The sequence below is a fragment of the Vitis riparia genome, chromosome 3 (genome assembly GCF_004353265.1).
Source record: "Vitis riparia cultivar Riparia Gloire de Montpellier isolate 1030 chromosome 3, EGFV_Vit.rip_1.0, whole genome shotgun sequence".
Lineage (NCBI taxonomy): Eukaryota > Viridiplantae > Streptophyta > Magnoliopsida > Vitales > Vitaceae > Vitis > Vitis riparia.
The window spans coordinates 3,959,963-3,986,427 of record NC_048433.1 but is presented as its reverse complement, the minus strand read 5'-3'; the positions used below and the strand labels follow the sequence as shown (position 1 = coordinate 3,986,427).

Here is a 26,465-nt window from a genome sequence, read left to right as displayed (position 1 = left end):
TGGGCAAGGAGAAAACTTGCAAGCAATTTATTCAAAATGAACATTACAGATGCCAGTGACCCTGAAAATTAAGCTCTAATGGCATTGAGAAGATACCACATACATGATTCATCAAGCACCAGAAAGTCATTTGTGCTAACATATACAGGAACATAGATGGCAGTCCTACACGCTCAACAACAACTGGACTCTAATGGACATATTTTTCTACATCCAAATAAGAGATATGATCACAAGAAGACCAATAAATAAGAGACACCTCTTCATAAAGGAAAAATCCGACTGATGTGCGTGACTAGCATGATGATGATGAAACCCATGAGCATGGCCCCCATGAAAGGAGTTCGAAAATCCATAGGGAAATCCAGAAGTTGTTCCATAAACAGTGGCATCATGGAATCCATGCACATGAAGGTTCAACAAGGATGGAATTAAACCACCAAAGGCAGCAGATAGTGTTAGGTTTCCAAACCTTGCAGATGCCATGGGCATGAACCCCCCCATGAAACCATATCCCTGTGGAGGAGGAAAATGGTTCACATCTGGACGTGGAGCCATCTCAGGTCTTTGCCCCGCTGGGCGATTGGGAATATTGATGCCAGGTACTGACCGAGACCTTGGATCTGAAGGTGTTTTCCCCCTTCCATAAAGAGGAACCAATTTTTCCTCCTGTACAAGTGCCTTACAGACTGGACACTCATGGGAATGTGAATGAATATGGAGCCATCTGTAGAGACAAGGCCAGCAGAAAAGATGGCCGCAGAGAGTCACAATTGGGTCCTGAGCTAATTCGAAGCAGATATTGCATTCAAAATCACCAGTATCATTGCTATTATTGGTCGTATATGAAGGACCACGCGATGGTCCACTCGTTGATTCTCCAAATTCACTCTCCATAACCAAATCCTAGATCTTCAAGTGCCTGGAAATCATATAAATTACCCATGAATTATCAGACAACATGACCATAAACCACCAAAAAAAAAGACAAAAAAGTACAATGCACCGTTTTAATAATACTAATCCAAGCAACTAAATTATCAGCATCATAGGGTTTTCAGAACAAGAAAGAAAGAAAACATTGAGGAACCAGAAAAATTACAAAAAAAAAAAAAGAAAAAAGAAAAAAAAAGATTAGTCATATAATCTATTGCCATTTGATTGCTAAGTTTGTTGTTCAGTGTAAATCTTTCCCTCAGTTGGGAATACAGACAGCCACAACCCCATTGAATGTCAGTGCATTTGAGAATGCAGAGTTTGCAATAACCTGAAAAAAGAATCTAAAGAGGGCCCTCAAGGGGCTCTAAACTAAAATTATCATCCAAATTCCCAGATTTACAAAACACTCTTTGAAGCTTCTCAATTTTTCAAACCATATATGGCTCAACATTCAATTTTCAGAACCAGAGGTTAAGCTAAACAACCTCCCAACACATCCCTAAATAAAATTCCCAAATCCAAATCTAAAACAGAGGATCAGAACCATCAAAACCCACAAAACCATCATCACAAATCGAAAAACAAGAACCAAAAGGAATTCACAAATTCAAACAACGATACCAATCATGCGCCTATCTTCTCTCTGTAGAAAAAGTAATCAATTAAATCAAGATCTTGAATCATAGAATTTCGAATCATCAAGATCGGACAAAACACAAAACACTATACACAGAACACGCAAATCCAAAATTAAATTTTCCAGAGAAACAAACGGAATCAGTATTTTGATAAAACAGATCTGAGAAGAAGCGTGAAATGAGGAACAAAGAACAGACAGGACTGACCTTGATTAAGGTAGGTGGAACCTAGAGAGACAGAGACAGGGCAAAATGTGAGAATGTCTATATAGAGGGAGGGAGAGAGAGGGGACGGGCAGAGGTAGAAGAGAAAAAAGGAAGAGAAAAATGGAAGCCAATCAAACCAAACAAGTCTTCAGACACCTCCCCCACTCCCCACTGTTATACTTTTGGACTTTGTCCTCCATCCTTCATCTTCTTCCACATTTTTTTTTTCTTTGCATTTTCAATTTAAAAATCCAGGAAATTATTATTTATTATTTTTAAGTTACCTTTTTATTTTAAAAAAGAAAAAGAAAAAGGAAAAAAGAAAAAAGAAAAAAGAAAAAAGAAATACGTTGCAAGAACAAATTGTTTGATGATATGATTTAAAAATAATTTTTTTATTTAAAAACTCATGTTGTTTTTTTTTAAAAAAATATTTTAAAATAAAAAATAAGTAAAAATTGTTTTTATTGATTCTTATAAATAAATACCAAAAATCTTCGACCATAGTCCTCCTTCGAATTAGGCGAAATTTTTTTCATTTAATTAAATAAATTATAAATCAATATGATAAATAAAATTTATTAATTTATTAAAAATAATTTATAACTCATAAATCAATTTAATTAGCATTAAAGGGTGGTGAAATTTAATAATATTATAAACTCATATATCAAAATTTATTTTAAATGATTTAACCGGTTCTTCTTTGCATATAATAATCTTTTTATAAATTTTTTTATTGGGTAACTAAACTCTAAATCAAGCAAAATTTAAATGGATCGAAATTCATGGATTAGTATAGTAGTTTTTAGTTTTTACAAATAACTTGAAACTTAAATAATTATTCAATTAATAACAATAATTTATAAACAAGAATTGATGTGCTATTGTTTTTATTCCCCATACAATTAGTTTTTTTTTTCACTAGACAAAGCAAGACTTAATGTATTTAATTTATTAATAAGTTTAATAATTTTTAAAAATAATTTGAAACTCATAATGATCTAATAATTACATTTTTAAATTTTTTTAACTAGAATTTATTAATGTGTTTAATGATTTTAAAAAATAATTTTAAAATAAAATATTATTATTATTTTTTTATAAATTTAAAAACAACTTGACAAAGTTTTTATAAAATAATAATTTTTTTATTTTATTTTTAAATTTAGCAACAATTTTTTAAAAACAAGTATTGGAAAACGTGGTTAAATGGATCCTAAGTTACTAAATTTTTTTTAGTATGAAATAACTTTTAAGAATATAAGATAAAATTATTATTATTTTGTAAATAACTTACCATTATTTTTATAAATAATATTAAAAATTACTAGTACTATTATTAAAAGGCACTATATTTCATAATTTCATAAATAAGTTACTAGTATTTTTTATTTTTAAAAATAAAAAACAATAATAATAATAAGGGAGAAGAAGAAGAAGGGAGGGAGAAGTGGTAGGGGAACAGCATGTCTGCAATCTTCTCAGCATAAGTCCAAGTGAAGCCCCTCTCCTTCCTTTAAACCGCCATACCTTTCAGGCTTTCAACATGGAAATGAAGAAGAAGAAGAAAGAAACAAGGGAGGGAGAAGTGGTAGGGGAACCGCATGTCTGCAATCTTCTCAGCACAAGTCCAAGTGAAGCCCCTGCAATATTCTCAGCATAAGTCCAAGTGAAGCCCCTCTCCTTCTCCTTCCTTTAAACCGCCATACCTTTCAGGCTTTCAACATGGAAATAAAGGAAGGAAGAAGGGGTAGGGGAACGGCATGGCTGCAATCTTCTCAGCACAAGTCCAAGTGAAGCCCCTCTTCTTTGCCTTTAAAGCGCCATACCTTCAACATGGAGACCTCCCTTGGAAAAATATACATGGGGGCAACCTCTAAGATTTTTGAGTCCCTGTGCTTCTTTTTTTCAAAACCATTCAATATTTTCAATACTATTTTTTTATTTCATGCAAAAGTATATACCGTTAATGTTATTTTCCATATGTTCGATTACTTCAGTTGTTGTCTTGGTTCATGCCCTATCAGTAAACAACGCCTTTGCATGCAACACTGGCTTTACTCGTAACAACTCCGAATACAGCCGAAATAATCAGATCAAAAGAAAAAAAAGAAAAAAAGCAAAGTTCGGCCGTAAAAGTTGACAAATATTCTCACTTCGCTCCCCTCCACCATTTGGTACGAGGCCCAAAATGTTAAAATTGGTGCCATAAAGTTCCCATGGGGCTTAAGTGGATAAATCAAAAACCCCGGGCACAGTTTCAGTTTCCCCAATGTACTGAGTGCCTTTTTGGTATGGTATATCAGTTTCTCTCCTATATATCCAGAATTGCGTATTGCCTGGTTCTCCTGCCACTGTAGAATAGTTCCCATGGACACTAAGGCCAATCAATTAACTCGGCAGTTGATCACCATTTCAAGGATCCCGTCTAGCCTCTGTAATTATGTTTTCCATCCTGTTAACATGAAAAAATGGGAGTTAGAAGATGTATAAACTCAGTTCACATGAATTTTCTTTCTTTCCTTTTTTCGTCCTGTTGGGGATCAACAAGCATATGGATGTTAGTGATGACGTGTTTTGACCAGTCACCTTGAATGTCCTATTTATTTTAGTAGGGACTGGTTTAAAAGAACTGATTAATTACCAGGGACTAACAGATTCAATTCTGTTTCGTTAAGAGCTCAATGTCAGCTCCAACTTCAGCAACCTTCGCATCTTTAGAAACCTTTGCTGCTTTGGCAATGCTCTCAACATCAAAGTCCAATGCTATCTTTTTCACAGACCCTTCAAGCATCTGTTTCAGAGGGGGGGAAAAACACATGGACAACATGAATAAAACAGTAGCAACTCAATCCTGTAGACATTTTTAGTCATGGTTACATTTTATGCTAGCGTGCTATTAGATCTGCAAATGAGAAAGGCATTGTAATCAATGAATTGTACTTTAGACTTGCCGATGAATAACTGGAAAAACTTCAAAAAAATTTGGGGCCAAAAAATAAATTTAGAAGTTCATTTTAACTATTTATATAACCCCATAAATGCAACCCCATGGATGAAACATAAAATCCATACACTAGTTGAAGCATCTGAAGCAATTTTCTAATATTTTTGTGAAACAGCACCTTAGTAAAATCAAGAAACAATATTTTTGAATACAGAAGTTCTAAATCAGATTACCACATATCTTTGATTGAAGAATGCATGTCTTCGTATCTATGAGCATTAAAAACTTTTTTTTTTGATAGGTAAAAACTCATGCAATGGCCCAACCACCAAAGTTTTGCCTACATATTGCTTTATGTTCATTCTTGTAGTTACAATGTGCTTAGTCATTATTTCTGATCCATTTCCAAAGATGCAGACCCATCTAACAACACATGATGTAACCTGATCAATATGATAATGATATGATGCAATTAACAAGAATAGAAAAATAGGAAATTGATTCACTATATGACGTCCAAGTTGACACCTCTTGTTGGACCATATGACTAAGCATATATGTGTGTATGTATAATAGATCGTGTTCTCAAAAAATACCAGTGTTCCAATGGCAACTAGCGCTCGGTATTTTGAATCAACATCCAGATTTTCCCCTTCTGCAATCTGTGACAATAAAAGAAAGCATTGTTGCAGATGAAATTTACAATCAATTCATTTCCATAAACTTGTATCGAACTTAAAAGCAAATGGGTGGAAATGCATTTGAATTAAAAAAAAAAAAAAAATACTCCCTGATGTATCAAATTAAAATTTTAATTTGACAAGAGATGAAAGCAGGAAATAAATTCAAAGAGATGCATATGCAAACGTTGGATCATAATCACCCAAGACATACCTCAAGAACTGCTGAAAGCACATGAGATTGGCCTTCTTGATCCTTCTTTTCAATTAAGAACACAGCATAACTGTAATAGAGCCAGTGTGAAGAAATGATGCAAGTTTTACTAGAGGATGATAGTAAGGCCAAAGAAAACGGTAGTGAATGAATGGTGAATAAAGTGGCTTAATCTTGTGATGTTCCAAAATGAAATTATATGCTGATATTGCTGATGATGATAGCAATAACCCCTATAAAAACAACAATACCACAACCAACAACAACGATAACAATGACAAAAAAGGAACAGCAAAACATAATAATAATCCAATTCCAGGAAGAGCTGTTGTACAATGCGCTTTACTTCTGAGTATCCAAATGTAGGCGTCTTGTTCAAACCATAGATCTTATATAAAGGAATATAAAATTGGGTTCTTCAAAGCAGTGCGACTTATGCACAAATTGAATCCTTGAACTTGGAGGCTCAGGGAAGGACTCTCATTGATCCGCCAGTTCAAAGGGCTAAGAATCTTCCTAATGGGTGGTGCATGTGTAAAGATGGGGATTCAATGACTTCTCTCTTGTGACACTGCAAGGTGATATGGGAGAGTTGTGATCACTGCATTTGCTACCTTTGGGGTTTAATGGGTGATCCCAGGGCCCATTGAAGATCTTCTTGCAGGGTGGCATGGGCAGTGGGGAAGAAAAGATAACCTGTTCATGGTACATCCTTGGTTTTCTTGGATGCATTTTGGTAGAGCATGATACACAGTCTTTCAAGTGAAAGGAGCTATCAATCCTCAATAATTTCAATTAGTAATATTGAACTCTGTTCATGTGAGGTTCAAAGTTAGTAAATGGAAATGATGCATATTCAGTAATGTGTTAGTGAACCTTTTAGATGACTTCTTTCTAGCGGTTTATCTCGTATATGCCCCTTTTACTCTGGTTGCACCACCTTCCAACAGATCCATTTAGGATTTTTACTTACCAAAAAGTAAGAGAGTAAGTGTGTGTATGTGAAATAAAACCAACCCACTCACTGCTACAGAGCGTTCCATTAAAGGAAAAGTAAGAAATATGTAATTGAGATTTAAAAGAAATAATGAAAAAAAAAACCTTACTTGAGTAGCAAGGTAGAATAAGACAGCAGTACATTCTTATTTGAAGATGAATTACAACTTGAGAATGCATCAAGAATCTGCATAATCAGTAAACCAAGAAATATATTGCTTCAAAAGTGTAAAAATGAATATATATTAAGCAAGCATTTTGGATGATTCCTAAGAAAAAAACCACTCAATTACACAAAATCATGATGATGAGGGTGAACATGTTATTTAAAATATGGGGTCATTGAAAATCAATGTGGCGCAGGGGAGAGTCTGAAGACAAAGAGAGAATACCACTCAAATTGCACAAATAATGATTATGACAGTGAACGTTTTATTTAAATAGTCATAGGGGGTCAGATTGAGCATCACAGTTATAGAGGGAAGAGTCTGAGGACAAAGAGGGAATGGAGAAAGAACCTACAAAGTAGAATGATTGTGTAACGCAAATTAGCTGGTCATCAACAATATGCACCTTTAGCACCTCAATTCGAGATCCAAGATAGATTTTGTCAGTGGAAACTACTTGACAATACTAAGGTAATAAGAAGTGATGGGCCCATCAAACAGAATTTCTATCTAATAAAAGCAGGAGGTAATCAAAGGCCAAATAGTTATCATCTTTTTGCCTTAACCAAAGTGAAAAAGCAGATTTCACAAGCATGGTCCTTATAGTCAATTCTGAAAAGCTTATGGTCATGCAGATAAGAATCTTTTAGATCATGTCTTGAGGAAAATTAAAGCACAACATGGAGGCCATGGGTAGATCAGTGACCCAGTTCAAAAGCAGCTAAAGAATTTAACTTGTTTCAGGCGCAACTCTCTTCTTTGCTTATCAGATCTCCTCCCTTCTTACAATTATTTAGAAAAAAAAAAGGAAAAATATGGAAAAACAGCTGCACTGGTTCTAATTTACAGATTATATCCTAATCATTTTCAAGACCAACCATCATTCCCATGTGATATACAACACTAGCTCATAAGATGTCTTAACCTAATTTGCTTGACAAGTACACAGGCACTTAGAAAAAGTAGGTTCTTACAAACCACCGTTATCAATTTTCTCTGCACTTCCAGAGACAATGAATTTTCTATATACTCAAACAACAAAACCACTATAGAGGAGCAGAACTAACCTCACTGCGATGATTCAGTAACCAGTTGCTGTAGCATGAATTCTTGAAGAGATTACACACAGCACGGATGCTGGTTAAAAGATTCGCTGCAAGTGCAGGACTTATTGTAATTTTCTTGATCATGTCCATTAGTACATCTGGATAGAGCATACAAAATCCACTATATAAAGATCAAATTTTGAACAAAAGGTATCACAAAGAAACACATGTTAGAATAGAATGAAGCAGTACTAACTGTCAAATATAAGTACATTTAGGGCCTATTTTCAGGCATGTTAGCTAAAGACCCAATGGCCAGAACAAGCAACCCACAGCCGGTTTTAAAAACATCTGAGACAGTTGAACATTACATGACTAACAAAAGCTATCATTCAAGTTATCTTTGTTGAAATGAATTTTCAGTGGGAAAAGAGAGATGAGTTGGAACCGTTTTCATCTTCAAGAAGCTTGAGAAGTCTAATGGCCCCATCTGGATGCAGGATGATCATCCTCAGAATATCAATAACTACACATACCAAAGGTATAATAATATCAATAAATTGAGTAAAGTTTCCATTTAAAAATAAACGAAGAATATTCACTCTATAGTTGAAAGAACCAGCATGAGAATGATCAAATGATAATCCAAACAACCTATGGAAATACCAAGAAATAATTGTAAAGCATTCAGCATCATATAAAAAGGTGCATGCATATACCAATAGAAACTACTCGACTGCTATGAGTACTTAGACAGTTAGACCTGAGTCACCTGACCACAGAACCCCACATCTCCACAATGAAGTAACCAAAGTACTGGATTTAGATAGAGTGAACTCACCATGAGAGGGGGTACTGAGGAGGGTTTAAATGTATAGAGACTGTGAAAGAAAATTGTATTGGAGTTCACAGCACAAAATAAGAAGAAAGAAAGATCATATAAATCAGCTCAAAGATGGAATTACAAACTTACAGTCTTATAAGTTCAATAATGCTAACCTGGAAAAATCATTGCAAGTGGCCATGACTTTAGCAATTTCAGCATCAAAGCAATGTCAACATCTGCAAAAGTACTGGAATGATAACGGGATGTTTCCTTCAAAATTTTAACAACAGCAACCAGTCTGGAAATCTCAACCTCAGTGAGCGACAAGCTCTTCTTCTCCTTCAAATGATTGTCAACAGATCCATCAGTCAGGAAACTACATATGAATAAATGGAATACATGGAAATCATTTATATTAACTAGCAAACTAACAGTTTTTAGAAACACAATAAAACCAGTGCATTTTTAGCTTCTACACTTGGACACTGAGAAGATCAAGCATTATGTTTCTCAACTTGTAGAATAGCAACAGAACAGTTTTTGCATCATGGACATTGTATTAACTATTTAAAGTGCCCATATAATTTAACCAATGCATTGGCCTTAATGAATAAAAATTTAATCATATCTCTTAAGAAACTAGTTCACTGATAGCACTGCCATGAGAAGAAATTTAAATGAGGCAAAAGACAGTAGCTAGATCCTGATGAGGAGTACCCAGCTAGCTATTCATCTAATCAAGAGGGTACGAGTGCCATTCAATACCCTTCCAAGAGTTTGGTTCCAATCATGCTGAGAATAAAGCTTACCTACTACACTTCCATCAATGGTGCCTAGTAGCATGACACCCACGTAACAAGGATAAGTTTTACACATTGCAATCTTATTACCTAAAACATAACCTGTTCACACTATCAAACCAAAGAAACAAAATGGGGAGGTAAATGATGCAAGACAATATATTATCTAACATATACTTGTGACTCCCCCCATGTCAACTATGCACATACCTTAACTAAAGATGATACCAGGCTCAAATAACTTAGTATGAAGCACTTAGAAATAAGAAAGAATTTGCATGCCATCGATGACAAATCCTAAAATCTTCAGTACATAGAAGACAACCACAAAAGTAGAAAAACACGAATAAGTGAAGAACCAAAAAATACTGTTGTATGTTATCCTAGTTCTAAGCAACAAAGCAAGCATGAATAAACAAGACAATCTCACTAATGCTAAGAAAAGAAACTTAAAAAAAAAAATTCAGAAGACGAGCAACGCATCAAGAAATGAATGGGGTGAGAAGGACAGGAATGTGCAAATAGAACCAGGAAAATAAAACAAGAAATACTGAAAAACTAAAACTTCTAAGCCTTATAAAAAACCTACCGGGTCAGACATTAGAGCATTGTTAAACTCTGAAATCTTTTTGAGAATCCCATCAAACTGAGCTGCATCAAAGACAAGAATTCCTTTCTGGAAACAAAACCATTAAATAAAAGAATGAAGAAATGGATTAGAACTTTTGGAAGCTGGTAGCCGATCACTTAACACAAACATGTACTTAATCAGCAGCTCAGTATCATTAAAATCCATCCAAATTTGAGACAATGACTCGCAAATAACTAATGAGTGCATTGTCATTTTTATAAAGGATCTATCACCAGCAAAACTTGCATGGATATGGTCCAGTACAATCAACTTTGCACTTTCCCTTGAAATAATTAAAAAATCAAAGAAACCAGAGCATCATATTAATTTAAATTTCAAGAATAAAAATCGAAAAGAAAAAAACACCAAATCAAACCTCCTCCTCCGGAAAGGGAAAAAATAATCTGCTTACTAAAATACAGCTGAAATTAATTTTTCATGCATTTCATAAATATCTCATGTGGCTCAACTAGCTTTTCCTTTCTTCTAATTACAGCAATGCCAACAGTTGAACCCTGCTACTCATAAACGCATTAAGATAAACACTACAGAAGTCAATCTAAAAGTACTGAAGAGAAAAGAGAACTCACCACCAACAAGCAATTTAACATCGATATGGTACAAAGACTCAGAGAGAATATTTTGAATTTCAATGTAGTAGCTCTTGCCAGTTACCACAAATAAAGTTTAATACAACTCTCCTACAACTGGTATAATCCATAGAGCAATAGACTACAAATTTTACACATTCTGATTGCTATTTAAATAGGACATTATTTCTATAAGATGTTAAAATGCAGGTTATAAAAAAGCAGCCAGTCAAAAATGAGTTAGGATAACTTGATTTGACCATGTTTCTCTTTTCTAATATAGCATGAAAGATTTATGTTGTTATCAATCTCTATGCAAAAGATAAAGTCCTTACACAAACACATATGTATATTCGTACTAACAACGGAATACACAGAAGGATTTTACATGATATTCAATTGCATAAAGTGCATCTCAATTTCCAATCCCTTGAATGAAAAAAAAAATGATAAAAACAACAAAAATATAATAGTATACCTTAGGAATATGCTTGAAAGAAGGTTTCACTGGAACAGCTGCTACTTAAGCAAAAATATGAAATAAATTAGGGTCAATCAGAGAGTTCAATTTGAAAGTTGTGAAGAAAGTTAACAAGACTATAACATTGCATCATCTTAGTATTGACCTGGTTTGAACATGGAAAACTACCAAAGACCCAAAAAAGAACAGAAAGTAAAAAAGGAAACTAGTCTTTCCAACAATAAATACGCACCAGACTTGTTGGAAGATTCTCCAGGCACATAAGCATTAGCTTTAACATAAAACAAAGATCAATGATAGCATCAATACGTGAAGATGAAGTCATAAAGGACAGTTGGGCCAACCAATAAACTCCAACGGTCAACTTGCAGCACTGAGAATGATATAATACTCACCACCAGTGTAGGGATCGCGATATGATGTGTCCAAAGCAAAATTCTTTTGTCCAGAATTTTGCAGTATAAACTCAACAACTTGTTGGCGATAGGAAAGTGGAAGGTTCTCCTTGAGAAGCCACTTGTCAGCAGTAGAATATGGGTTATCTGAAAAGAGCTCACTCTTTTTATTATCATTTATTGGCTGAAGTAATGCATCAACATTCATTTGGTGTCACAACATGCTAAGTCAGATTTACCACAACTGAGGATATTCTATAAGAAATATCAACAAGAGCATATATCCCCAGCTAAATGTAAACACTTTCATATGTCAGAATGCTACTTGGTGGTACCTAGTAGGCAAGCATCGGTATTTAGATCAAAGAGTTTCAAAGAAAGAAATCACAAATAATGTCAGTAATGTGGTTTAAGCATTAATACCTAAATACGGGCTATAATAAAAGAGAGAATCAGTCACCATGGAAACTAAAAAATAACTGTAAAAACAAACCCCGGCAAAGCTTTCATTCTTTGTGTGGGCAGCAGTTTGGGTGATAATCTTAACCATCAACCCACAAGTGAGAAAAGGAAGAATATTCTCAAATCGGGTTTTGCAACTGTGAATCAGATGTGGAAAGTATAGATTACAGGACTGATCCTATCACACAATAATAGATATGGCATATTTTCTCCAATCCTTTTTTTTAATCAGCCATTTTTCAGATTCTCATAGATCAAACTTTAAGAGAAAAAAAAAATGTACTCTATTGCATCACCAAATTGGAATATTGACATAATGATTCCCCCAAATCACACTTCTTTTCCATGAGCAATATGCTTATGTTCTTTACATAAAACTAAAAAAGTCCTCTAGATAGAAGAAGGTTAATTTACTTTAGCAAAAGTTTACATGTTTATGGAAGCAAGGATATATCATGTTCTAGAATGACTAAATAGAGTCAGTATCCACAAAATAAAGAGAAAAGAAAAAGAAAAGAAAGAAAGACCAAGAAGAACATAGTACCTGATCGATTGTAGGGCAATTTACGGATAGGCTCTCCATCTCCAATATCAACATCAAATACTGAGTAACAAGAGTATTAAAGATTTAAACAATATAAATATGCATCTATATGTATTCATATAAAAGTTAAATTAGATTCAAAGTCATTAAAAAAATGCTAACCATAATCATATTGTATTCCATCAAGAACAGGACGCGCCATGGTATCATCAGGTCCATCAACAACTTCTCCAATCTAAACATGGAAGAAAAATGACGGATTATAAGCATCCATCCATGAAAAGGGACAATCCCAAAGCGATCAGAACAGAATAGAAACTGAAGATAGACAAGGACAAAGGAAGCGATCATCCATGACATAACCACACTGAACATCAAATATAAAGCCACAGTTAGAATCACTTTTGCCGATTGCATTAATACACATAAGGAAACAGCCAAGAAAAATTTAAATGCTGATAATTGACATACAAAGGTATCCAAGAATATCTGGACTAGAGAAAAAGGGGAAGGGGGGCATGAACCTAATTTCAACCCCACAGTTTGTGAGAGATGGCATTCAGCAAAATTTTGTGGAAAACTTCCTAAGTATCTGGGCCAGGGAAATAAGGAAAATCATGACTACCAATATTGTTTCTTTTAGATAAGCAATTTTCAAAAAGTGTTGGAAGAGGGTGCACCAAAATACATGCAAGAAAGGCCCAAAGGAAAGGAAAGAAAAGGAGAAAAAAACTCTAAATGGCATTTACCACATCCAATGAAGTCTGTAAAAGGAAACCTCTCAGGTGAACTGAAACTCAAGAGGACAAATAAGTTAGGAAGAAAGCAACTGTTCAATCTTCACCAAAAAGGTTTATCCCAAATAAACGTAGTCCAGGTTCTTTTTTGCAGAGATGTTGTCAAGACAGATCTGACACAAATACGACTCTCCAAGGTACTTCGAAAAAGTTAATATCATGGCACTAAATGAGGGGTTGCAGTTGGACTAAGACATAGATTTGTTCTTGGATAACAAAATCACAACATACATAGGGATACCTATATGTGAACCAGTGTGCACATCTATATAACAAATGACAGACTTTGAGAGGAATTGATGTGGTTAGTGGATGACAGAAAGTTGAAATGGAGCTGAAAAACTGACTTGAAGGCACTTCCAAAAGTCAACAGAATGACACTGAATGATGGGTATGATTAAGGCATTTCTAGATTTCTTCTTAGATAATAAAATTAGGACGAGATATTTTGGGACAGAAAAATCATTTTCCTTCCCTTCCATTCCTGCACAACTTATTGTTAGAAAAAGGAATATCCGATCCCCAGTCTTTGAGAAAATACAGCTCTGTTTCATTTCTCTGGGAAGATGACATAATTCTACTCAACTATGTTTCTTCAAATCAAATCATAACAGACATCTCTATCCTCTTCTTTCTACTTGCAGACAAAGTATAATGCAACAGTATGATAAATGTGCCCATCTTAAATGCAAGAATTCAAGGTCATTAACCATTTCTGTTGCTCGTAAAAACTTTAATGCCTGGGTTCAATCCTGAAATTGGGTAAATGGAACTCAGCACTAAGGCCAGAGGTCCAACCCTTGATTCCATGATAGAAAGGTAGCAGAACAAACATCATCAGTAATGAACCATATGGGTAACAAATGGAACTCCAACACAGGTGACCTACAAAAAATCCTTAGATGAAGGGAAATTGACTTAAAAGGAAGGCACACATATACAAGAAACAAATAACTGCAATAAATATTAGAATGAAATTGGATATTACCTTATCCCACTTCCGTTCTCTCAAATTCCAAGAATATGCCATGCCATTGTCCCCTTCTCTGACAACTATAGTCTGGCCATCACTAGTCCCTGCTCATCATAAAATTAAAATGAAGTAAATATTGAGTGACATACAACAGCAATTAGCATTTAGCAAATACAATAACAAGTCAACACTTTTTGGCAATGCAGAAACCCACTACCTCCATTTCTCAGGACCAGTAAAAACCAGGGATGCACAACCCTCCCCTAAGGATAATGTTTCAGGTTAAGCCCGGGACTCAAACCTTAGGCATCCCATTCCTCAGCAAAGCCCCTTCCAGTAGATCTGCTCGTAGGGGGTTACCAACCCATCACTCCAAAGAACACAGAATTTGGAAGAATTTTGTTCAAAATTTTTAGAGATTTTTTTTCTTTGACAGAAGAAAATTTCATTGAATATTTACTTGATTCTCATGTTTCAAGGCAAAAGAAAAAGGGAAAAACAAACAAATAAACAAGCAAAAAAAAAAAACTTGACTTCCTCAACTTGAAATAAATGTCCATCCAGCAACAGAGAATAGCTCCACCTATCAGAGACTAAATATTTCTAGACAATCAAGCTATGAAATGAGCCAAATGTTTTTGGAAAGAGAATAATGAGGATCAAACCTGGAATCTGTAAAGCTTCTAGCCCTGGTAAGTCTTCCAATTTCAATCCACCAACCCTTTTCCTAGTAGAAACAACAATTTACATGCACATCAGGCAAAGCTGACAAGTGATAGGTAAAGAGACCAACCAACTCTTTTATTGATCCAACTGAAAGTGCAAACAAATGTTATAAACTTCAGACAAAGAAAGAAGTAAAATATTCTATAGTGTCTTCTAAGCAACAATGCAGCTTCCAATTTTTTGGGACCTTATAGTGGCATGCTTGCATACAGTGTACCAAAAGGCCAAAATATATTTGTATAATAACATTTACAGAGCCATCATTGGGAATACCTATAATATTAGGCAACATTAAGCAAGGATTATCATTAGAAAATTCAACACTTATTCCAAATTGCATAATCCCTGTATCATGGTTCAAAGTCGCAGTATCGGTCATTAACTTGGAGGGTTCTAAAGCATATCGGTCTCAACGTCTCGGCTTGGTATTGGGCAACACGCAAAATAAGATAATAAAAAAATTATAAAAATATTAGAATTTTTTTAGAAAAATAAATATAATTCAATAAGCTTAAAAAATTATAAAATAAAATTTTCTCACATTTAAGATTATTTAAATGGTTATAAAGTCTCCATGAAAGCAATTTATGATAATGTTAAGAATTGAAAATTATTTTATTTCAACTACAATGATATTTTTACTAAAAGACATATAATTCAATCATCAATTTTATTTTTAATTTTGATTAAATGATTATAACACTTTATATTTAAATATAATATAAAATTTTATTTATTAAAAAAAGCATAGCATATTATGAATTAAATGATTTGAATATATTGTTAATAATAAATTAATACATCAAATATGCTACCATTGCCATATAAAATAATACTTAAACTAATATAATTTATATCACACCATTAATATATAAAACAATAAATTATTATCATAAAAAAACAAAGATTATAAAATTTGATAATATATTACCTTAAATTAAGGCAATTCATACCTAACATTAACATATACAATTATAAATAATTTTGATATAAAAACATTGACCACATTTCTTCAAATCCCCAATTCACGCACTGACTGCCAGCCTTTGTTCAAATCCCTAACTCACCCATACCACGGAGAGAGTGGAGGGCAAACAGAAGCAAGAGAGAATGGAGACCAAAATTAGAGAGAGGAGAGACCAAATGCAGCGATCGCCGCTCACGTCAATGGGGAGAATCTTCTCATCACACCAATCACCACCACAGCACCACTGAAGGCACTCCACATCCATGATTGTTCTGAAGTTAGTGATACCCTCAACCTCTTCTTATGCATCTCCAAGACTCAGTCATGGGTTAGACTGATGTCTTTCTTCCTTTTCACCATGGGTAATGGGTCTTGGTTGTTGAAAAGTTTTTCCTTTTAAAGACAATCTTTGATTTTTCAGAGGTTTTTTAGGTTTAGATCCTGTTTGTTGTTCCTCTGCTGTGATTTGAATGTGGAAAAATGATTTATTTTGTTAACTCGGACAATCCAACCGAGTCAACTTGGAATCTCCATTGAGTCAACCGAGTTTAAACGATTCCTGATTGAGTTTGAGTCTCAGATGGTATCAGGTATTGGACTTAGCACGAAAAGGGTCGAGGCGGATATGACTCGGCCGAGTCGTACTAGACACAGCCGATATTTTGAACGATGCCCCATATTATTTGCCACAATCAAGTTCAAAGATATTATGATACATACTGGTGATTAAAAAATAAGCATACCTGCTGATCTTGAATTGAGAAAGTCCGGAAAAATATGATTCAAGTTCTACAGAATTGGCAATTCTATCCTGCTGAACTGTCCAAATACGTACAACCCCATCAGAACATGCAGTTACAACATCCCCATTTTCCAAGAATTTGGCATCCCAAACACAACCAGGATGCTCTATGCTTTGAACACAAACTCCATCTGCAACACAATACAATGTCCCAGGTAAAATAAGTTATATAAGATTTCAAGAATTAAAAGACAAGCTCAGTTGCAAGAAAGAATTAAAACTTTAGCATTCCATCAATGCAAACAAATGCATATTATGGTGCAGGAATTATCATGACTATAGCTACGCACAAACATACATATTGAATGACTGTGAATATTATAGGCACTTCAGAAATTAAATAATTTTCATTAGCAATGATAAAAGAAAAAAGGAACAGTATCAACATATAAAACAATCAGGCCTGCATGAGGAAGTAAAAGGAAGCTTCTCTTCATCCCTTTTATTCAACAAGAATCCCTTCATTATAGAACCATGCCTTATGAATTGATCAGACGTAATTTTACATTATGATAAAACATTACAACAGCTCACAAAGTTAGGGATAAGATCCTTTCAGGAAACATTTCCACACCATGCCAGTGACCAGCACATAGAGGAAAAAGTTTGTTCCCTTGATGCGCCAGGAAAGTGAGTCCAGACATCGGGTTTCAGGAGACATCCAAAAATTGTCTTGAGAACACTTTTTCCGCAAACGTGAGAATATGCCCAACATTTCATTTTGAAAAGCACACTCAAGATATCAAAACTAACCCTTGTTATGATAAACAAAGTCACTATCCAAAAAGTTTGGAATGGACAAATAACAGTTAGAAAGCATTAACAAAAAGCACAAGGATTACAGCAGTACAGTTTCCTTTAAGCAGAATGGCAAAGCAATATGGGCTGAAGTAGGTTGAGCCCTTCCAAAATAATACTAAACTTAGTAAAGTTAAGCCTGCAGCCCCAGAGGTTAAGCCAGTAAATTGAAAAATGCAATTTGAGCTGGGAAAAGCTAGGCTAATTCACAGCCCAGACAAGAAATGTAAGGCAATATCATACACTTAATCTTTCTGAATACAAGCACAAAGTAAACTCCACAAATAGAAAGAGAAGAAAACCTTTCCAGATCTTTGCAAAACAATCTTCACTGCCACTGACAATGAGTCCAGATGCATGTGAATCAACAGAATAGACAATAGAAGTGTGACCCACCATCTCCATTAATGTTTCACCAGTAAGTGCCCACAACCTGATGGAACTGTCATAATGAAAACATGACACGATTCAGGAAGCTGCTCAATGCAGTAGAAATAAGGACAGAATAACTCCAACAACAACAACCAAAAAAAAATCATCAGAGCAAGTAAGGACATCAACTGCATGCATAGAAGCATGGAGAAGAAAATTAAGTGTGAAGCTGGTAATCTAATCATAAACCAGCTGCAAGTGATCTTTAAAAGAATGGTTATCTTTTCTAATTGATAATCAAGGCTCTGAGGCTCAACACAACATAAATTTGGAGCAGATTTTACACAATTGATTTCCACTCAAAAGCATAAATGAACATCACAATTAAATTATTAGCTGGGGAGTAACTACAAGATGTCCAACATTTTTAAAAATAAAAGAAAGAAAGTACAAATAATGAAATGTATCTTCAAGACATACTTAGTAGGAGTAACTACAATGATTTGACAGTAGAGCAGTCTTTCAATAGATTCAATTTCACTACACAATCCCATTTCCATCTTTATTTTCTTCTATCACCCATTCTGAAAATATGCCCTTAATTGCAACTTGATGGTGTAAATACGTTATATTTTGCATAAGAAACTTCAACACATTATACTTGAAATGTTATTTGTTTACTACATAGACTTCAAATTAGCCATACAATACTTTTTTTTTTATAGGTAAAGAATGATTGTATTAAAAGAGCCTTCAAAAGGGCACACAAAAGTATACGCCGTGTATACTAGTCATACAATATTGAGATTAGTGATCCATCAAAGATATATCCTCTAAACAAAATAAAAAATACTATATACTAAACAAAATAAATGGATGGAAAGCTAACCCATCATGTGAGGCAGAAAGTACTCCCAAATCAAGCATCACTGCCAAGCCTCGAACAGTATCTGCAAAATTCACAAAGCACATGATTACATGCATTAAAAGAAAAAAAAAATTAAAATCCACTACATTTGTAACAACAACAATGTGGGAACAAAAACAAGAAACTGGAATCTTTAATGTGGCCAAGACAAAGGATCTAGATCACATCATTGAAGTGGCATTGTTGCTACATGCATACATATATATATATATATACACACACACTCATCGCATAATCACCATTCACCAGCAATACAAAATTCTCAAATCAGAAATACTACACAAGTCAAAGAAAAGCCATGCGTACATTTAGCACAAGCAACTAAGCCTTGTATTAACAGGAGCAAACAATCTCATCATATGACCACTAGCAATGAAAAATTCCGACTTAACAGCACTAAAAAATTCAATGCAACAGCATGCCCCCGTTTTTGCAAGCAATGAAACCCTGTAAATTATAAGCTTTTTCTGAACGTGTCTCACTCTTGACCAGAAAAATCGAATCACCATTCACCAGCAATTCAAAATTCTCAAATCAGAAATATTACACAAGTCAAAGAAAAGCCGTGTGTACATTAGCACAAGTAACTAAGCCTTGTATTACCACAAGCAAACCATCTCATCATATGACCACTAACAATGAAAAATTCCGACTTAGCAGTACTAACAAATCCAACGCAACAGCATGCTGCATTTTTGCAAGCAATGGAACCCTATAAATCATAAGCTTTTTCTGAACATCTCTCACCTTGACCAGCAAACTCACTAATCACTATTAAATATATAAAAAGGAAAGGGAACAGTTGTACTTAAACCATTACAATTTTATTATAAACAAAAAATATCAACCCTAAATTCTGCAAAAAATAAAGAAAAAAAAAAACAAAACAATTCAAGTCAATATAAATAAGCTGAATAAAAGAATGAACCAGAAAAGCAAACCTGTATGTCCAACAAAAGTCTGTATACAATTTTGTCCTCTCCAAAGCTTTAATGTTGTGTCACTTGAACCTATATTACCACAGAAAACAGGTTAGTATATTTTTTATAACAAGAAACAAGAAAATATGTTGATTAAAGAACACAAAATCTACAAGCTCTAGGGAGAGTGAGGAATGCTTATCTAAGAAGGAAAAAAAATTGCATAACAGTGCAAAACCATCCGGTTTTAACACCCAAAATCCCCAGAAGGGGCATAATTCCCAGAAGAAGCTTCATTAGACTAATCTCCCCTTTTTGGCTAGCACATCAGCCCAGCGGTTAAAAAATAATGGTTCCATTGATAGGAGCCACCACATACCTTGCAATATCCTCAATTCTCCTTATTGCTCTCCTTTTTGGCTAGCACATTCTAATGATAGGAAACCACCACATCCCTTGCAACATCCTCAATTCTCCTTATTGATTGATAGAACTTCCAAGGACTCAAGTCAACCTAGATACAAGAGATCCCCATAAAAGAAACATCTCTCAGACCCTCTAAGAGTGAGAAAATCTCTACCTCAATAGCAAGCCAAAAACCAGTAGGCTAAAAAGAAGCTAGTGCAAGGATACCATTATGGTCCTCGCTCCTTAGTAGCCCAAACAAGTCAATAGCTTATGTTCATATTCCAAGAAATTATCGGATCTAAGACCAAAAATTACATACAAAAGAATTTTTCATCCTATGAATCGAAAGCTCCTCATTTTCAAAAACAATTCTATTTCTTTCCTTCCAAACCGCCCAAAAGAGACACAAGGGGGCTGCCATCCACACCTTTCTATGCTTTTTGCCTATGAAGGAACCATACCAACCAAGAAGGGTATCTCTAACCAAATATGTAAGGGCCCACATCACTCCAAAAAGAGCAAACAATAACTCCCATAAAACTCTTGCCTGTGCAATGAAGAATAATATGATCAATAGACTCTTCTTCCACACAACAAAGGAAACATCTATTAGCTAATGGCCACCCTCTTTTTTAGTTGATCCAAGGTCAACACTTTACCCCAAGAAGCTTCCCAAGCAAAAAAACTCACTTTAGTAGGAACACAAGGGCTCCAAATAATGCTCTTTGGAAACTGAACTGCACTTCTAGAATCAAAAGCACTATAAAGACCTTTAACAGAAAAATTCTCGTCCTTAGTCTCTTTCCACAGCACCCTATCTTCCATATTAAAATTAAGCCTCCTTCCTTGTATTGTCTCAAGTAACCTCTCCACCTCTTCCACCTCCCAATCATTGAAGGGCCTAGAGAACCTAGGACTCCAACCCCCTTCCTCGCCCATTGAGTCCCACAGCTCCACTAACCAAGCCTCTTTAGAAGCCGCTAAGGCATATAAAGAGGGGAAAGAATCACATAGTGCATTGTTCCCGCATCATTTGTCCTTCCAAAATGTCACTCTTCTACCATCCCCCACAAAGAATACAATTTTGTTTTGCAATAGAGACACTTCCTTCCTTATTTCCTTCCAAAATCCCACACCAAACCCCTCCCTCACTTCCCGGGTACACCACCCCCCTTCTTCCTCCCCAAACTTCCTACTAATAACATGCTTCCAAAGAGTCTCCCTTTCAGCCGCAAAGCGCCAGTTCCACTTACACAAAAGGGCCTTATTGAGAGTAGAAAGACATCTAACTCCCAATCCACCCTTTCTTTTGTCTGAACAGATAGTAACCCACTTTACAAGATGAAGCTTCCTTTCCAAAGCTCCCCCACCCCATAAAAAATCCTTTTGAATTTTCTCTAATCTCAATCTAACCACTCTTGGAATATGCAATAAAGACAAAGTAAATGGGCATACTAGATAGAGTACTCCACATAAAGTCATTCTTTGTAGTTAAATTTTTATGGAAATCTAAAGTCTTATCTAAGGTCAAAACCTTTGCTTGATTAGTGACACACAAGAGGGTAAACGCTAATGATATGCTATAGTTGAGAAGACTTTATAAAACCCTTAGCCTTATTCGTGCATTTTATGCATGAAGAGTGGAGAAACAATTGATCAATTTTTTTACATTGCTCATTGTCTTTAGGCCTTTAGCACAAGCTATTCAAATTAGCCAATTTGTATTTGGTTCCTCCTAGGAGCATATATGATATGATGACCATCTCATATAGGGTTGGGGAACTCCACAAGAGGCAAAGTCTTGTGGCAAATTGCTAGTCTCACGTTGATATAGATTGTGTGGAGGGAAAGAAATGCCAAGATTTTTGAGGACTTTAGAGACACAATGGGATCTAATTCATTCCTATTCATCTTTTTGGGCCTCTTGTACCACGACATTTAAGGGCATTCATCTCAATGTTTTTCAGCTCGACTCACATTCAATGTGTAGATCATAAGGGTTGGATAGTGAGGATAGGAGATTTGTTTCGATTTATATTTGTAGGAGACGTGTTAAGCCTCAAGGAGGGATGAAAGTTATTATATTGTATATCCTCGTATGGTTCTATATAGATGTATAGGTTTTATTAGTATACTAGAGTAGGTTCAATCTTCCATTTTTTTATCGGCTTTTGTCTAAGAGGGATTCCTCATCCTTTTCATGTACTTGTTTTATTCATTTCTATTACATTCATGTTTTTTATTTTTTATTTTTAAAACAATAGTAAGGTTGTCTAAACTTCCTATTTGGAGATCAAAGCAAGTTCATTATCCGACAAACTCCACTTGAACGGATAGAGCAGATGGTCCAACTACATAACTTTTCTTTTTAATTACTTCCAAGGTTGTGCCTCGTGGCACGACAACACCCATACTATTGAAATGTTTCGTCAATAAAGATGTTCCCACAAGTGCCCCTTCTTCTGATGGTACTATAATTCCTATTCCTATCCTTTTATTACCTCTTTTGGTCTATCTACATTCCAAGAAATTCATACACTCCATGGACAGAGCAAAAAGTGGAGTCTTGGTCAAAGCAAACCACCTTATTCTATTATCAAACATAATTGGGAGAAGCTCATCCGAAACTAGAGCTAGAAATACCTCATTTCATTTCGTTCCCATTCTTCATTTCCTTTTTCTTGAATCCAAGGGGGACTTCTCATATTCCCCTTTTTTTCTCAAAAGCTAAAATGAAGAGATAATAAGAATGCATGGGATGAACGTTTTGTTAAACTTGGTTGAAATTTAGAACATTGAATTTAGCATGGTGCTAATAAGCATTTTGGTTTACAAACAATTGAAATTGCATATAAGTAATTATTTTTTTCCAGTAAAATGCACAAGGACTTCTTTTAGCTTCCAAAAAACCATCAACTCATGCATATCCAATGAAATGACAAAAAAAGCCTATAATAAATTATTTCCAAATATAAGTAACTTGGTTGAGAACTATTACCAAATGGACAAACTTCAAGAAAGTCATCCTAAATTGCAAAGTTTTACATCTATTCCAAAGGTGTTGAGTAAAATCCCACAATGAGTGTAACCCTCAGTTTAGTTGTCACCATTGAGTTTGGAATCTTGGGTAGACTCTCATTGCTAAGCAGAAGGAAGGTGAGGATGACATCAAGTCATCATGGTCCTTATGCCCCGAGCAACACACTTGCTACAATGGTCAAGACAAAGGGCTACGATCACACAAAGGGGGTGAGCCAACTCCAAAAACCCACCTCCATTTGGATTGCAAGCTGCAACTCGCCTGCATGAAGTTAGAGTCACTAGTCACACTATGGGAGTTAGCCATGCCCGAAGTCATTACCTTAACCACAAGGGGGGATGCTAAAGGCAGGGATAATGACTAGATTGAGGTCATAACAAGGTAGCCATACTGAAAGGTAAGAGCTGGATCTAAATTCATTAATAAGGACGTAGCCCATGAATTATGGACAAAGAAAGACCCTCGATCTTGCACAAAACTAAAGGATTCTAATAAGGATGTAGCCCATTAATAAGGATCTTGCACAATCATTGGGATTCTAACACAAAACTAAACACCCTAGATGCTAGAGAAGTCAAGTAAAACCAAAACATCACCACTTAACCACCGCTAGCACCTGCACCTCTACTACAAAAAAACATTTCCATCCAGCCATCTCCACCACTACACTGCCGCTGCAACCACCACCACCACATCCATCCCTTACCTGTCACTCCAATGCAATACCACCCTACCAGCACTACAGCAACCACCCTTGACAACAGATACAAACCTGGCACCACTACCATTGCCACCAGTATAATCACCCACACCAAAAGGCAATTCCAAGATTCTCTACTAACCAATCCAAACAAAAACATTGAACTCCTCAAGGAAACCATTATTTTGGAGGTAGAACTGCACCAATTACAAGATTTGATTGAATCCTGAGTGGCTAAAAACAGGTGCACCAGTGAATATTGTTGGCCAAGAGCATCTCTTCCAATTTCCATTTTTATAGTGAATCGGTATACAAAATAAACCAAACAAAGAAAATGGAAAAAGAAAGACACATGCATATATTGCAATTTGAAATAAAGGAACTTATTCTTTAAAGGAAAGAATTAGGTCGTGTTTAGTGGGTTAAAAACATGTACCTGTAATAAGCTCATTCGAAGGCAGTTTTATAACAGCTTGGATTGCTGCCTTATGAGCCTCCCAAAATTCAACAGCCTTCCCTTTCCTCCACCGCCTTAAAGTACTACAATGAAGAATCCCCAACAAGAAACAACATTACATATTGTGTCATCACAGTGCAACAGCCCCAAAGTTCAAACAAGTTAATCCTTAGATGACCAAAAGAAGAGAATTAAAGCAGCAAAAGTTTGCAACAAAACAGGCTCACAGTGTCATAAAACACCAATTTATACAAGAGAAATGAGAAACATAACTTAGCTATGTCAGTTTAACCTTTCGATAATACTTCTGTTAAGCTTTGTTTAGCATCGCCAGTTTAGAAAGATTAACACATTTTGTAAGATAACGGATTGCAAATGTCTTCTCAAAATGCTGAATCCGTCCCTGTTTAAATACCAAGTCAACCCATGGACCCATTATGTCTTTTCTGGTGGTGAATTGGCACCAAATGTATTTAAAAGGGTTTTCTCCTGATTTAGCCTTGCATGTAACTTATAAGCTTTGGAATGAATTCTATATAAAGAATAGTATGGCTACAACACCCTGCCTTGTTCTTCTCAGTACAAGGTTAAAAAATTTGACAAAATTTTGATACTCAGTCCTGAATTATCACATGGATTTTGACATCTGAACCAATTTCAACCACTAAAATATAAAAGAGTCTCCAACTGTTTTGGAGAAATTTTCAGAATTTGGAGATTTTGTTTTTAATTCTACCTTTTCTTTCAATGGTTAAGCAATATATAGTAGAGAATATAGATGAACTATCCTCATAATTAAGAAAATGAAAAAACTGTTGGATTTTCTTCTTCCTTTTTCACTTGCTAAGCAGTATTTAGATTGATTTAAAGAACTATACATTTCATTAGCAATAATAAACACAAAATATATCAAAAACGTTTTGAAATTCAACCAGCCTAGATGATTAAAAGACTAAAAATCCAGAAAATATAAATATCTGCACTGCTTAACTAACAAAACAATCAACAGAATGTAATTGCACCTTTTTCTTTGCTAATCACTACAAAAATCGCACTCCAGAACTACCAAAGATCCTAGGAACAACAATAAATTCGAAGTATATCCAAAGCACTAGACAATTCAACCAACCCACGTAATTCAAAAACCAAAAATTCCACATTTAACTCACCAATCAACAGATGATGACACAACGTCCGAATCATCCAATGCAACACCAGTGACTTGCAATTGATGACCTTTCAATGTGTGGATTCTCTCTCCAGTTTTCAAATCCCAAACCATAACAAGAGTGTCCATCCCACCCGATACGATCCCACCTTCCGGAAACTCTTCATTGGGCGCAATCCAAGCCAATGGGCCCACAAAACTAGTGTGCCCTAACAATATTTTCCAAGCAGTATAATTGCGCTTATCTGATGGATCCAAAGTCCAAAACCTAACAGTCCTGTCCCTCGATGAAGTCGCAATTCCAGCATTGCCACATATACATATACCACGAACCTGAATGATCAAGAATTTCACAAAATACTATCAAAATTCACGGCAGAACTCGTAGTCCAGTTGACTGCTTAGAAAACCAGTCAACATCATTCACTTCAAGACTCCGAAAAATTTAGGCTCCGATTGCTTCAACGTATTTAAAGGTCCATCCGGCATGTATTCGTCATAATCTTTGAAAAAAAAGGGCCATGAAAAAGGAAAAAAAAAAAAAAACTTTTCTCTGCGTTTACGTTTTCTATTTTCATGGAAATTAGCTTCTGAGGGAAACAAGCAATAAGTGGAATGTGGAGAAATCTTACGTCATCTTCGTGTCCTCGAAGTTCGCAGCTCAGTTGATATTCTGCAGAATCGATCTCCATGATTGAGCTCGAGAAAGAAAGAGAGGGTCCAGAGAGGAACAGCGTGTTTTGAGACGAAACGACGGTGTATTTGATCAAAACGACACCAATATTGTGTCCGGCCACAGCGGAATCGCTTGCTTCCCAAGTTATTTTACCCTTTAGGCGCTGA

The 26,465-nt window shown here is 35.3% G+C and overlaps 2 protein-coding genes across 3 annotated transcripts; both read right to left on the bottom strand.

Moving 5' to 3' along the window:
• On the bottom strand, window positions 1–1,968 carry LOC117910915 (E3 ubiquitin-protein ligase RNF5-like). 2 transcript variants are annotated; one of them, XM_034825102.1, is made up of 2 exons: window positions 1,785–1,968; window positions 1–922 (listed from the first exon to the last, which is right to left on the bottom strand). In XM_034825102.1, exon 2 carries the CDS (start codon window positions 895–897, stop codon window positions 208–210), a length of 690 nt encoding a protein of 229 aa, XP_034680993.1. In that variant the 5' UTR covers window positions 898–922; window positions 1,785–1,968; the 3' UTR covers window positions 1–207. The 2 variants fall into 2 exon arrangements, with proteins under 2 accessions (XP_034680993.1, XP_034680994.1); XM_034825103.1 differs by lacking the exon at window positions 1,785–1,968 and adding an exon at window positions 1,561–1,683.
• A 1,741-nt stretch (window positions 1,969–3,709) lies between these two features.
• On the bottom strand, window positions 3,710–26,453 carry LOC117910914 (phospholipase A-2-activating protein). Its single transcript, XM_034825101.1, has 23 exons — window positions 26,255–26,453; window positions 25,624–25,955; window positions 24,434–24,537; window positions 19,871–19,939; window positions 18,891–18,951; window positions 17,932–18,071; window positions 16,773–16,962; window positions 15,002–15,063; window positions 14,352–14,440; window positions 12,729–12,801; window positions 12,567–12,626; window positions 11,561–11,707; window positions 11,398–11,436; window positions 11,163–11,200; window positions 10,053–10,139; window positions 8,837–9,002; window positions 8,286–8,363; window positions 7,859–7,995; window positions 6,735–6,811; window positions 5,629–5,698; window positions 5,331–5,396; window positions 4,432–4,581; window positions 3,710–4,242 (listed from the first exon to the last, which is right to left on the bottom strand). Exons 1-22 carry the CDS (start codon window positions 26,312–26,314, stop codon window positions 4,447–4,449), a joined length of 2,280 nt encoding a protein of 759 aa, XP_034680992.1. The 5' UTR covers window positions 26,315–26,453; the 3' UTR covers window positions 3,710–4,242; window positions 4,432–4,446.
• Window positions 26,454–26,465: the final 12 nt, after the last annotated feature.